Source organism: Muscardinus avellanarius, assembly GCF_963383645.1.
Source record: "Muscardinus avellanarius genome assembly, chromosome: 11".
Classification (NCBI taxonomy): domain Eukaryota; kingdom Metazoa; phylum Chordata; class Mammalia; order Rodentia; family Gliridae; genus Muscardinus; species Muscardinus avellanarius.
The window spans coordinates 68,621,569-68,636,295 of record NC_137797.1 but is presented as its reverse complement, the minus strand read 5'-3'; the positions used below and the strand labels follow the sequence as shown (position 1 = coordinate 68,636,295).

Genomic DNA, 14,727 nt, shown 5'->3' with positions numbered 1-14,727 from the left:
AGGGCAAGGTAAAAAAGAAATAGAACTTTCCAGAAGAAATATGTGGTTAGCACAAGGGAAAGAGAAGAAGGCCTGAGCCTAGAGCAATATTTTGAGGAGGACTCTCACGATGCAATTCTCACGGGCTACTTGGAACCTTTCTTCCTGGTGCATCTTCTGCAGGCATTTTGGGCTGAGTTCCTGCCCCCCACACCCTCATAATCAGGACATTTCAGTTTAAGGACAGCAATTCTGGTATCAGCTTACATGAGGCAGATTTGGGAGGAAATATGGCTATGATGTATCATTTAATGCAGCCACAGGCCATGGAGAACTTTGGGCTTTTGATAAAATAATTCTACTTTGGTATCAAGAGTCAATATTTTGAGGGCTATCGATTGCTCATCAAACATTCTGCTGGTGGGGGTTCTCAGGGGGAATTGGCTGGGGGCCTGGGCAGGGACCAAATAAAAGGAGGAGAGGGGACAATATGCATGGCAGTGTTCGCAAAGATATTTCCTGGTCTGAGGACCCAGCAGGAAAAGTGTCACGTGTAAGGAGGAGTAGCATGTGTGGAAACTGGCCAAGGCTACATGCAGCTGTCTTGGGACATCAAGGTCAATTCCAAGGTCCCCATGAAGGACTGAGCAAGAGGAACCATCTTTTGGTTGCGGTGAGTCTGGGTCAGACAGGAGGGGGAAGGTGCTATTGCCCCTCCCACGCAACTGGAAAGTACTTCAAGGCAAAATCCTAGCCCTGGTCGTGGTCCAGAACGGTTGAGTCACTGTGGGTTGGAATAGACCCCGGCGGGCTCTGACTGGGAGCAGATGGGGTTTCTCTGTGGGGACCTGCCTGGAGGCAGAGGGATGGAAGAGTGACCTTGAAAATCCTAGGCCACTGCTGCTCCCTGTGCCTCCTGCTGTGGGTTCTGGGCATGGGGTATCAGCAAAGCATCAGGCCTTAGGGCTGGGAAGCTTGGGGGCCCCTGGGGGTGGCACTGAGGCAGGCAGCGGCTTTAGCTCCTGTAACTCTTCTTGGAGGACGAGGTCTTGGAGATGATGCGCATGCTGGAGCTGCTGCCGCTCACGCTGCGGCCACTGGTGGAGCTGAAGCCACTGCTCCCGCCGCCTCCACAGTAGCCCAAGTTGCCACCGTAGCCGCCCCCACTCATGCAGAGGCCGCCGCCCCCACTGTAACCAGTGCCCCCAGAGGAGGAGACCACAGCTGTGGAGAAAGCATGGCACACGTTGGCAAGCTCCTCTACTTCCCAGGATGGCCCTCCCAGGTCTCAGGTCTCATCCCCAGGCCTGCTTCCTCCCACGGCACCTGACCCTGGGCAACCCGCTCCCCAGGAGCAGTGGTCTCCCGAGACAGGGTGGACAGGGGCTCACTGTCTCTGTCATCAGTATGATCATCTGTATAGGGTCTCTTGATCTTCAAAGCATGTTCACAGCTGTGACCACACTGATCTCAAGAGGCCTGAGAAGATGCCATTGTGACAGTGACCCCCGGTTCATAGAGAAAAGATGGAGCTAGTGGTATGTCCAAAGTCACTCCTGTCTGAGCAGGGTTTTAGTCCCCTGTGCTGCACTGGTCCTTTTTCCCTACCAGGAGGCCTTCGAGTTGGTGGAATAAGAGGCCTGAGATTCAAGAAGGGAACCAGAGACTCTCATGTTGGAACCAGCCACCTAGACAGGACCCCTCTGGTGTTGGAATCCCTCGACCACAGATGCCCTTTAGCGTCTGCTCCAGTGCTTTTAGTGACAGGGCGCTCACTCCCTGGGGAGGCAGTGCTCTGAGCCTGTCGCTCTCACCTCCTCTCTCAAAGTCCACCTTTCTAGCACCCTGCTCCTTGTGCCAGCTGGCTGTGGGTGTCTCCTGGCCTCCTTCATATGGCCTGCCCTGCCAGGGGCCCAAGGGGCTTTTACTTCCATGACCAGGACTCTGCGCTCCCACAGTGCCATGCAGGGTGCTGAGCTTTTCAACACCCTTACCCCTGGGCTGGGGGAGTCACTCTGGGATTGCTGCCCCTGCTCCCCCTCTCTTGAGTCGAGGTCACATCAGGTCAGTCACTGTTCTACTTGTTCAATTCATTTGCTTAAATTTAAACATAAGTCTTTAACCTGCTTCATAGTCTCTTGTTAATTGTGTCAGAGTTCCTGCCAGAAGAGCTGAGAGATCAGGCTTTCAAACTAGGGCCCATCGCCGTTTGATCAGTGCTGTCCTGTAACGGGACCCTCTGGGGCCAGGCTGGAGTCACAGGTGGACAGTGACCAGCCTAGGCTGAGGGGTCACCTAGAATTTCTGGAAAGAAGATGAGAAAAAGCTCTGATTTCTGCTCTAATTCCTGCCTTAGGGGCATGGGATGTCCTCGTTCTGAGTTCTCCTGAGCTCACTGGGAGGGAGGCCCAGAGAAGAGAGGGGTCTCCATGGAGCCCCAAGAGGATCTGAATGACACCCGTGCTTATTTTCTACCCATCAAATCCTAATTGGCCTAATTAGCGATGCTGTTTGCTCCCGTTTCACCTCCCTATTCTATCACCCAAGACAGTTACTCACAGATGTTCACAGATCCAACGCCTTCTCCAGTGAGTCTGTGGGAGGTGGAGAGAGAGAAAGGGGCATTTCATTGCCGGGAAGCTAGAGGCGAGGGCACTTTGTATTTAAAACCAACAGTACTGAGCACGTTCTGGGTGCCGGGTACTGTGCTTAGCACGTTTTCCATCTACCTCTTTGGCTCTAGAAAGCTAAAGCAAATACGGGAGGGAAATCTATAGAACAGATCAAGTCAAAACATGCAGGGGCATGGGGAGAGGGAGCTGTGCCAATTGGGCAGAGTGGGCATCTTTGGGAGACTTGGGGCCCCGGAGGCTGGTTCTGAGCATGCCCATGTGTGCTATAGGGTCTGCATAGAAATGGTCCTGCTTGGGGCCTTCCAGGGGGTCATGACCACCCCTTCCTGACAACTCTGACCCTGACCCTTGGCCATGTAGGAACTGTGGCATGCGCTGTGCTGCAGGGTGCCTCTAGAGGAGCAGTTGTATGTTCTGACCTTGGGATTTCTATGTAGGGTGAAGTGTAGGACTCATGTAGGCTCCGGGGCACAACTATTGTGCCTGGTGGCAGCTGTTTGTGTCATGGTGTGGTAGAAGGTGACCCACCTGCACTCCTCGCCCTCCAGCAGCTTGCGGTAGGTGGCGATCTCAATGTCCAGGGCCAGCTTGACATTCATGAGTTCCTGGTATTCCCGGAGCTGCCTGGCCATGTCCTGTTTGGCCTTCTGCAGTGCGTCCTCCAGCTCAGCCAGCTTGTTCTTGGCATCTTTGAGGGCCAGCTCCCCGCGCTGCTCGGCATCAGCGATGGCGGCCTGGAGTGCTGCGCACTACCCGCAGGAGATAGGGAATTATGACACCGTTTACAGAGAGTGCAGTGAGTCGTAGGCTTTAGGTCAGAAATATGGAAAGATGCCCCCAAATGGATTTAATGCAGTAGATTAATGTCAAAGAGCATCATGTTTAAAATAAGATTGCTTGCCAGTCATGGTGGTGCATGCTTGTAATCCCAGCATTTGGGAGACTGAGACAGGAGGATCATGGTTTGAGGACAGCCTCAGCTACTCAAGTGAGGCCCTCTGCAACTCAGTGAGAACTTGTTCCAAAATAAAGAATACTAATTTTAAAAAAAGGAGCTGGGCTGGGTGTGGTGGCGCACGTTTGTAATCCCCACACTTGGGAGGCTGAGACAGGAGGATCGCGCAGGTTCAAAGCGAGTCTCAGCTACTTAGTGAGGCTTTCAGCAACTTAGTGAGACCCTGTTTCCAAATAAAGTATAAAAATAGGTCTAGGAGTATAGTCTGAAGGTAGAAAGCCTCTGGGTTCCACCCCCAGTACCACACACACACACACAAAGAAGCTGGGGGTGTAGCTTGAGCGTAGAATGCCCCTGGGTTCCATCCCCAGTACTCCAAACAAAACCTAAAAAATTTAAAAAATAAAATAAGATTGCTCTCTCACCCCCTTTGATAACTTAAACCTCGTCAGGATAGGAAAAAATGGATTTCTGAGGTCCTTTTCAATGTTGGGCTGGGTAGGTAAGTAAAGCAAGCCATGGTGTGGCCACCCATCACTCCAGAAGAAAGGGTTGGTCCTAGGTGAATGTACATTGACATTCCTGGAGGCCACTCCTCTGGGAGGCTTCTCTCTGCCTAAGTTGAGTTGGTTAGGTCCGGGCCCAGGTCTGGCATGGACGGAGTGACCCTTGGGAGCTCAGCCCTACCTGCTTCTTCAGGTTATCAATCTCAGAGCGCAGCCTCTGAATGGCCTGGTTCAGCTCGGAGATCTCCATCTTGGTGGAGCGGAGGTCATCCCCGTGCCGGCCAGCGGACCGCTGCAGCTCTTCATACTGGGAGGAAGGAGAAGCAGGCCCTGGGTAATGGATGTGTGCAGCAGACAGGATGGACAGGCCAGAGGGGAGAAGGCGTGGCTCTCCAGGGCCCTGCAGGCTTTCCATGTGCTGCTCAGAGACTTCTGGTTTTGCCCCTGCCCCCTACCGTCAAGCCAGCTGCATTGTCTCTCACTCAGCCTCTCACTTTTGTGTGACAGCTCCCCACAGCTGTACAGCTGTGGATATGCCCCTTTTTTTTTCTTCCAGCACCCAGTCTCTCCCCTGTCTGCCTCCACTCCAAGCATCTTATCTCCCATAATCAACATGCAGAGTGCCTGTCTCTTTCTGATTTAGAAGCTCCTTCATGGTTGTTTGTCTTATCACGTCTCCCCATCTTCAAAGATGACCTATCTCAGAGAGTCTGTTTCCCCTTGGAAAATCTCAGTCTGTGACTCAGATCGAGCTCCTCCTGCCAGTGCTTTTTCCCAGCCCATTCTACCTTTCTTCTCTGGATCTTCCAGTCTCTCCAAGAGAGACCTTTCTCTCTTGCCTACCTTCTCTATCTCTTGTGAGCACTGATGTCTGGAATTGAGCAGTTGTGCCTGTCTCTCTGATACAGAGCACTAGAGGTATGTGTCCATCGGTCCTGGCAGAGGGACTGACCACCTTTTGCCTGCTATTTCCCAGTTCCTGACAGTGCTGCCTTGAGGTAGTGCTCAGAACAGAGAGAGGTGATTCTCAAGCTCAGATGCCTTGGATCCCACCACACTGGGGCAACCAAGAAGACAAGGCTCTTCTTATCTTATTTCCTCTGGAAACCTTGTGTCTCTGTGTTTGTTTAATTGACTTGACCTTGATGTCTCACCTTGGTCTGATACCAGGACTCAGCCTCTGCCCGGCTGCGGTTGGCGATGTCCTCATACTGGGACTTGACCTCGGCGATGATGCTGTCCAGGTCCAGGTTGCGGTTGTTGTCCATAGACAGGACCACAGAGGTCTCAGAGATCTGAGCCTGCAGCTGAGCCAGCTCCTGTGATTGAGCCCAAATGGGAGATCTGAGGTGAGGCGTGCATGCATGTGTGTGTGTGTGTGTGTGTGTGTGTGTGTGTGTGTGCACATGCATGTGTGCTGGGAGATTGTCACCTGCCCCAGACCCCAGCATGAAGGGCCATGCACTTTGGGTGTCCCTGCCTGCCTCTGAAAGGGCAGGGAAGGACGATCGGGAGCCCACTGAGCTACAGCCACTCTATCATCTGCTCATCTGCAGGCAGCACAGGGAACTAGCCAGAATTCCCCAGAAGCCACTCCCCTCGCCAAGGGAGCACCCCTTGCTGTGGCTCAGTGCCTGGGTGTCTCATGCTCTGACAGAGCACCACATAAAGACATCATCTTAGGAAAGGAAACTAAACCACAAGGAGCCAGGCAACTCTGCTTATCCTGTTTCCCGACTTTCTGCTCTCTATTCCTCAGGGATAGGGAAAAAATAAGCGTGAAACAGCAGAAAGGCCATCACACTGAAAGATCCACTCTGGCTCTGCAGAACAAGTTTAGCTAGCATCTCTGCAGAGAGGCTAATCCCAATGCTGGCCTTGCACGGCTTCTGTGAGGGTTCAGTAGTGTTCATAGAAATGGATTTTGAACAGTAAACCCACAATTAACTTGCTAGTGATCTCTTTTCAGAATCACTTAAAGCAGCAGTTCTCCACGTGTGACCTCAGAGGGAGTGCTGTGGGAGAGCCACCGTCTAGCCCCCAGCCGGCCTGAGTCCCACTGAGCTGGTGTGTTAACAAGACCCCAGGACACTGATGCATTGGAGTCTGAAGACGGCTGGGCTAAAGCACAAATCTAAACAAAAACACCCCTGGCCCTCTTTATTCCGGGCTGGTTCATACATTTTCTGTTTTGGCAAAGAACTATTTTATCGTTCTTGTGATGCAGTTTGTTCATTTTTCCAAACAGTTTGTCCTTCTCACTGACCTCGCTGGGGAGTCTCAGCCCAGGGGCTTGCTGGGCGGCGAGCCAGCTTAGAACTGGCTGGTACCAAGCTGGTGGTCACAGAGAAGAGAATAAGCAGAGCACAGGACGCCTTTTTGTCCCATGCAGGTTGTGGGATGGTCACTGAACACACCCAAAGACTCAGAGCTGACATTTCTGGTCCTAGTACAACTTAACAGGCTTCTTTTGGGCCTAAATGTAGAGAGCCTGCGAGCTGTCCACCTGGAGGTGTATAATCCACCCGCCCCACCTTGACACCGACACTGCTGTCCTCCCTCCTCACTCTGCTCCAGCCACACTAGACCCTGCCTGGGGGCATTTGTACTCCCCATCCTTGAGGCTGGGACGTGCCCCCTTCCCTGTGTCTTCCTGGATCACATATCATATGCTCCCTGCAAACCACTGCTCCCTTTTGTCATTTTTCTTCATTGTCCCTCTCATACCTGAAATGGAATAGTTATTAGGTTCTCTCTCTAATGCCTATCTCCTTGACAATAAAGTAAGACCTAACATCCTTAGGTGCTCAGCGGTATTTGCTCAGCACTGTCTCCACATCCCTAAGAACAGACACAAAAACGTGTCTTTAGGAGAAGCAGGCGACTTGTTGCATGCACGCCCAGAAGCACCTGCAGGCTTGCTAATTGCTGCTTGATTTGCGTAATTACATCATCCTGCAGTGGTGCTAGAAAGAGCAGCAGGTTTTAGGGCTGGGCTGGGGAGCTGGGTTGCTCAGACAGTTCTGTGGGATGGCATGCGATTCATTGAAGGGAGTCCACTCTTTTGTCTGCCCAGTAGAACATGCTTGGTCCAAGTAGTCAAGGCTGAAGTTTTCAGCCACCGTGGGGAACCTAATTTTCTCCCATGGAGGGGAAGCAGTATCTGCTCCATTAACTCTAACCTGCAGGGAGAAAGCCAGGGAAGGGACTGGGAGAGCCGGGAGGAGGTGGGAGCCTCTGTGCAAGCTGAGGCCTCCAGCTTCTAGCTCTCCCAGCAGGGGAACACTGGGCCTTCTCACCGCCTCGAAGAAAGCCCTCAGGAAGTTGATCTCGTCCATCAGGGCGTCCACCTTGGCCTCCAGCTCCACCTTATTCATGTAGGCAGCGTCCACGTCCTGGGCACAAAACAGGCTATCACCCTGGGGTCCGTCCTGCCTGGGTCAGGCGGCCACCTCTGGCTGGGCACTAGGGGGCTAGCTTCAGCTCCTGAGGGGGAGCCTGTCTCTGTTCCCAACTATAGGGTGGGTCTTGGAAGGGGAATGTCCACATCATATTAGAAGCCAGGTCCTCGGGAAGGTCCTCCTGCCCACCAAGTGGTGCCATGTGCAGGGTCTCCTGTGCCACCTCGTGCAGTGAGGAGACCCTGTCCTGGGATTTTGGGCTCTCACCTCCTCCCAGCTCTCCCAGCCCCTTCCCAAGGCCTCCCAGCTTCCCTCCTCCCACACCTGCTCCCGCCTCTGCTTCTACAGGCTGCTCCTTTCCCAGCTCAGCCCTCAGCATGTCCTCCCCTTCCTCCGCCAGTCCCACCGAGCAGGGAGGCCCAGACCTCTGTGACCTGGCTAAGCCCCATACTGTCCCCATCTCTGAGCCTGGCCCCCTCTCCTCACCTTCTTGAGCACCACAAACTCATTCTCCGCAGCAGTGCGCCTATTGATTTCCTCTTCATACCTGTGGGAAGTGTAGAGATGGTGGGTGTTAGGAGGGAGGGCTCTGGGGATGAGGCTGGAACTGTGGGGCTGCAGGTGAGCAGGCAGTGGTGGGTCTCCAGGGAAGACTTGGAAAGCATTCTAGGGCAGCATAGCTCTCCTGTACACATATGGCCCAACTCCCAAGCCACACCCCCTGTCAAAACAAAATCCAAACCCCAAACAACAGCCAAACAGAACCATCCCTTGTGCCCTGGGAGGTGTCTTCTCATAGCCTGGCTCCTTAGGATACTTGGGTCCCCTGAAGGAGCATGCATGCTCCCATTTGTTTTTTCCCCTAATGGACTTGCCCCAAGATGAACGGAGGCAGTGAGGGCAAGAACAGAAGGGAGAGTGGGAGGCTGGCAGCCCTGGGCTGTGGCCTGGCTTCTGCATCCCTCACTGTTCACAGCCACCTGAAACACATCTGCCAAGCAGAGAGTCTTCAGGCCAATAGGATTCACCACCTCCCGAAGTTGTGTGATTCTTTAGTTTTCCCCCAGACAGCAACCTCACCCCTCCAGCCTCCTGAGGCATGCAGGGATACCTTTTCCACTGTGGGGATCTCCGAGAAGGAAGCTTTGCTTCTGCTCCAGGTGACCCACTCCCCACCCGAGCCACCTAAGCCTCGGCAAATCCTACCCTCTCAGCCACGCTGGACAGCTGTGGTCTGGGCCGTGGTCTTCAGCCCGCCAGCTGAGTCACCTTGGGCAGCTCTGCTGCCTCCGTTGGAACCTCCCTGAGACTCTGTCCCACCTCTGGAGGGCAGCTCTTTCTTCTACCAAGCGGGAACACACTGTCACGAGCACCCTGTGTCTATGGCCCGGTCGGCCTGAGGGTGTCTTTCCTGCCTTCCAGATTTCAGTGCTCTACCTCTTCCTGTGTTCCCTGGGAAAATCAACTTGGTGTTCCGTTTTGTTTCTTCTAGCTGTTTTTTTTTTAATGAAATGTGAACACTTTCTCTTCACCTAGCTCAGTGCAATTGCCCTTGTCTTCTGTGTCTCCCAGCTCATAGTCTGTCCGCTGCACAGGCCATCTCAGACCCCACAGGACACTGCCTGCTATTAACCAGAAGCACACTCTGCAACAGATCCCTCCCAAGCTCCTGTTCTGTACCTTCCTCCTTCTCAACTGGGTGCAGTAATGCACACCTATAACCCTCGTACTTGGGAGGCTGATACAGGAGGATCACAGGTTCGAGGCCAGCTTCAGCAACTTGGTAAGAGCCTGTTTCAGAATAAAAAATGAAAAAGGCTGGGGCATCGCTCAGAGATAAAATACCTCTGGTTTCAATCTCCAGTACCAAAGGAAATAAAAAAACTTCCTTCTCAACCTTAAACTTCAATCTCTTCCAGGAAGCCTCCTGAATCAAACTCTTTGATCCTTCTTGGATCAAAAGACTATGTTACCCTATGTTTGCATGCATATTATCCATCCACACTCCCTTCTCTCATATGCCTGTCTCACTACAGGCATACACCTAATCATAAATACAATAATATAGCTAATACTTAATGAACGACTTACTATGTACCAGGCACTTGGTATCCTACCAAGCACCTCCCATGAAAGATTCAATTTACTGCCCTCAACTCTCAGCTGAATTAAATGCCATTCTCTCCCCTTTGGCAGATAAACCAGGGCTTGGGGAGGTTAAATAGTTTTATTGAGGTATTTAGTTAGTTAATGCCACTGACTAGATTCTACAGTGCTGTCCGGTAAAACTTTCAGCAAGGATGAAAATGCTGTCCATTTTTGTTCATTATATGGCAATTAATCCCTCGAAATGTGGCAAGTGGGGCTGAGAGGTTGGGTTTTAAGTTTAATTTAACTTTACTAATTTACTAAAATCTAATAGATTTTAGATTTCTCTAAAATCTAAACTCTTACCATATTAGACAAACAGTAAGTCAGATTCATCAAGTTACTAATTTTAGTTGGACCAAGATAATTGGAAATCAATCGGAACAAAAAATAAGTAAAAACAATAAACAATAAGGAAACACAGTAAAAATAATGTCTACAGACATGAGCATGTAAGCATGCCATGATGCTTAGTGGTATGTGTGTGTATATGCACGTGTGTGTGTGTATGTGTGCACGCATGCATGCGCGTGTGGTCCTGGGAGAAGGTGGCAAAATATGTCTTCTCTGTTCCTTGAACCTCGTTGCCAGGAATGGGTGAATGAATGCATCAACACTGACAAGGAGCACCGGGCTTTAGTTGAATAAATGTAAGAATGAGGTTCTCTGGGTTGAATTCTTAACTTGTGAGGTGCCACTCTGCATAATCTTGGATAAATCAGTTGCCATCTCAGGGCCTGACTTTTCTCATCTGCAGAGCTGTGAATATCTACCTCCTTATGCCCATCGTAGTCATCAGCATCTAACTCCAGCCCAACCCTAAAGCCTTGACCTTCTTGACCACAGGGTCCCAGTTCTTCTACTTTTATGTTGACTTCTGATCCTCCGAACACCCAAGCGTGTGTCCCAAATCCTATTGGACTGGGCACTTCTGGAGTGCAGAGCTTGTTTCTCCTGCTTCCACCGGCCTCCCCAGAGCTCCCGCAGCCCACACTCACTTGTTTTTGAAGTCCTCCACCACGTCCTGCATGTTCTTCAGTTCTGTCTCCAGCCTGCCCCGCTCTCCCCCTAGGCAGTCCAGCTGCCGCCTCAGGTTGCTGATGTAAGCTTCAAACATGGGCTCGATATTGGCCCTGGTGGTTTTATGGTCTTGCAGGAGACTCCATTTGGTTTCCAAGACTTTGTTCTGCTGCTCCAGGAATCGAACCTGTATAAGCCAGAGGTGAGATACTATGACAGCTTCTACTCAGTAGCCTTCCATAGGTGCCTCCAACAGTGCAGGGGTCATTCTGCACCCCAGAATCTAGGCAGTAGGCTCCTCCTCCTTGGCTTCTAGGAGCCTGGGATGTACAGATGTTGGTACAAGGGGCTTGGGAGACAGGTGGTGACCTGATGTGGAAGGGGAATTAGTAGGGATGGCCAGAGGGGCTAGAAGGCCCTGAATACGCTAAACCAAGCTACGAGTGGTGATGCATCTCTGTATTTCAGTACTTGAGAGGCTGAGATAGGAGAATTGCAGGTTCAAGGCTAGTCTCAACAACTTAGTGAGACGCTGTTTCAAAATAAAAAACAAAAAGGGCTGGGAGGGGTGGAACTAAGAGGTAGAATGCCCCTAAGTTCAATCGTCAGTATTCAAAATAAATAAATAAATAAATAAATAAATAAATAAATAAAATTGAATGTACTAAATCATGTCGATGTGCAGTAACTTATGAAAAGAACAGTCTATCATCACGTTTCAGTGAGATTTTGGTTCCTATTAAATGGGTAGGAGGTTTGTGGCAGAAAATTCCCTCTGCCATTGTTTTTTTTTGAAGATTTAAATAAGTTTATCAGAAAGATAGAAATACAGAAAATAGAAATACAGCTCCATACCAGACTCGCATGGAGGGGTGACTCGAAATGAATACACCCTTCCATTTTTTTTTAAGATTTAAAGAAGTTTATTAAAAGATAGAAATACAGAAAATAGAAATACAGCCCCATGCCAAAATGGCATGAGGGGGTGACTCCAAACGAATACACCCCCCTCTTCCATTTTTCCTGAAGGAGCTAAGATCTGGCTCCGTGGCCTGCACACTCTAGAAATGCTGGAGTTGTACTGAGGGAATCTGCAATCCCAGCCGTGTCCCTCACTAGTAGTGTGGCCTTTGGGCAAGCTCCTTCCTCTCTCTGCCCTCTTGAGTCCCCTGTGGTCTTGAGCTGCTAATTTGGGTTTCTTAAATTAGCTCCATCTACTCCTCAGCCTGGGTGGTGTCCTTGAGAACTTAGACGAAGCCCTTTTCCTTGGGGAACATCCTCAGCAAGTCAAAGGACAGTGCCCCCAGGGCGCTGGAGGGGCCATGTCTTTGCAGAAAGTCCTTTCCTCTTTAGCTTTTCCATTATTGGAGGAAGGGGGACTTCCTGGCACTAAGTTCTTCTCTAGTCCCATGTTCTCATTCCCTACATCAACTCATTTCCCAGATCCAGATGAACCACGGGAAAGCAAGGCCCAGGATGTTCCCTTCCAGAGGCCAGGCTCTTGGAAGTCTCACCTCCATGGTACCACCCAGGCCAGGTGGGTGACATGGTGACAAAGCTAAAGAACCAGTGCCTTGGCAGCGCTTGCTCAGGTCCACACGCTCAGTCACCTGCTCCTTATGGTGAGGCTTCATACAGTTTGTCAGACCTGGAAAGGGACCTCAGAGTCCATCCCAACCAAAGCCCAAGGAGTTGGGTGACTCTCCCAGTAATAGAGCTAGGTTGGGATCTGGACTGGTCTCCTCTTAGCTCAGCATCCTTTCTTCTGAATCCTAGGCATGCAGCCCTTGCATTGGTTCTTTTCAGATTCTTGAACTGGTTCTTTCCAGGTAAAAACAACCAGCTTACATCTGACAGTGGCAGTGTAGAACAGCACCAAGTCACACAGGGGCTCCCTCCCAGAGCTGGGAAGTCCCCAGGATCCCAGCCACACAGCGACAGGACTCAGGATGAAGTCACAAGTTTCCTCTTGCTGGAGGACATGTGTTCACACTCTGAAAGTCCTCTCGCTACCTACTCGGCTTCCCAAACATCTCTATCCCAGTGAGATGCCTACTGCCACAGGAGACGCTAGTGTTGACTCAAGTGGGCAAGAAAGAAAGGCCTAGATCGCCCCCGTGAGCTGGCAACCTTTCATTCCTTTATTCCCTTCCCCTAAAATAGACTCTTCTTGTGCTGCCTAATTTCCTTTCTTTCTTTCTTTCTTTCTTTCTTTCTTTCTTTCTTTCTTTCTTTCTTTCTTTCTTTCTTTTCTTCCTTTCTTCCTTCCTTTCTTTCTTCTTTCTTTCTTTCTTTTTTGGTGGTACTGGGGTTCCTGGAAACCCTTCTATCTCCGGGCTACACTCCCAGACCTATTTTTATACTCTGTTTAATTTGGAAACAGGGTCTCTTAAACCAGCGCGGCTGGCTTCGAACCTGAACAATCCTCCTGTCTCTGCCTCCCAAGTGCGGGGATTACAAGTGTGTGCCACCACGCCCAGCTGGTTGTCTAATTTTAAGGCAAGTATAAGATAACTGTGGGTCAAAGAACTCTTGGGTTTGGAGATGAACATTTTTTTGCTCCTACTTCAACAAAGTGTGAACCTCCTCCTCCTGCAGCCTGTCATCACACCGCCCAGTCCCCAGGATTACAAGTTCTGAAAAGCCACAGTTGATCTTAGAACCAAGCACAGAAAGCAGAGATCCCTGGCTGCAGCTGCTTTCCCGGTGGGGTCCCTGTCTGTCTCCTACCTTGTCGATGAAGGAGGCGAACTTGTTGTTAAGGGTCTTGATCTGCTCCCGCTCTTCCTTGCGCACCCGCTGGAGCGAGGGATCGATCTCCAGGTGCAGGGGTGTCAGCAGGCTCTGGTTGACGGTAACTTCATGGATGCCCCCAGCTCCAGGCGCCATCCCACCTCCCATTCCGTACCCACCGAAGGCTCCCCCCATTCTGTACCCTAGGCCACCAACACCCAGCCCGCAGCTGGCACCCCCAAAGCCAGCCCGGCTGGAGCGGTAGCCCCCACTGATGGAGATTCTCTTGTTAGCCCCAAGGCTGTGGAGGCTCCTTGTCCCGAAGCCGCCCCCAAAGCTCCTCCCGCTCTGGGACATGGACACAGAGCTGAAGCCAGGCCGGCAGCCTGGGAGGAGGCTGGCGGAGGAAGCACTGAAATTACGCGTGCCCCCCGACTTGATGGTAACAGAGGATCGCTGGGTCATTGTGGAAGCTGGTGCCAGGCAGTGGAGGAGCAAAAATGTCAGAGTGAGCAGCCTTCAAAGTCTGACTCTTATATCCCTTTGAGAACTGGGCTTGGCTGGAGGACATCAAAGACCACTCTGTTGAGTTCACCCCAATGGCATGTCTGGCCGCGGCCCATCTTCCTGCCCTGCTAATGACCACGGGAACACCCTATCCAGGGCAGGACCAGGCCTGGCTTCTGAGCCCCCCACCTGCCCAGTGCCAGCCACACACCGTGGACACTCCCTTGCTTCTAATCTCCAGCCCCTCCTCTGCTCCCAGGTCTCTGAACCCAAGTGCCTGGCTGTGCCCATCCCACCCTGAACACTTATTAAAAAAAAACACCCTTGTTGGTTGGCGATTGCATTTGTGCCACAAGATGTGACAGGTCTGTCACAAGTAGAATTTCATTTGATTCGCATAACTTTGGATGATAAAACATGATTGCCAACACTTATACCTGTCTTCTGGTTTCCCTTTCAACATCACTCTAGAGTAGCTGTTTCTATTCTTGTTTTACATGTGAAGCTGAGTAATTAGATACTTTGGCTAAGGCCACATGGCTTGTGAACACTGGGCCAATATTAGAGCCTGATGGTCTGACCAGGTAATGACGCAGGACCTGGTCATGCCCCACACAGCTGGAGAGGCTAGCCCAGAGAGGAGAGGTGGCCAGAAGAAGCAGCCCAGGACTTCACTCTAATTCCTGGCCTTCTGTTGCCCTCATCCCTGGTTTTAACTTGCCCTCCTCCCCAGGAGCCAGAGGATTTAACAATTGTCCTGAGTCATTTTTCTCTTTCCTGTCATCCTGGACCTCCCACTCATCCCAAACTCACACCAGCTTCTCTTTTGACCCAGGGCGTTTACC

General features: G+C 51.2%; 1 protein-coding gene across 1 annotated transcript; it reads right to left on the bottom strand.

Annotated features, from left to right (window-relative positions):
- Window positions 1-994: 994 nt before the first annotated feature.
- LOC308270137 (keratin, type II cytoskeletal 75-like) lies at window positions 995-13,840 on the bottom strand (the record flags this gene model as incomplete). Its single annotated transcript, XM_080705862.1, has 9 exons — window positions 995-1,203; window positions 2,539-2,573; window positions 3,141-3,361; window positions 4,255-4,380; window positions 5,228-5,392; window positions 7,373-7,468; window positions 7,961-8,021; window positions 10,621-10,829; window positions 13,373-13,840. The coding sequence occupies 9 exons, from the start codon at window positions 13,838-13,840 to the stop codon at window positions 995-997; spliced, it is 1,590 nt and encodes a 529-aa protein (XP_080561988.1).
- Between the last annotated feature and the right edge of the window lie 887 nt (window positions 13,841-14,727).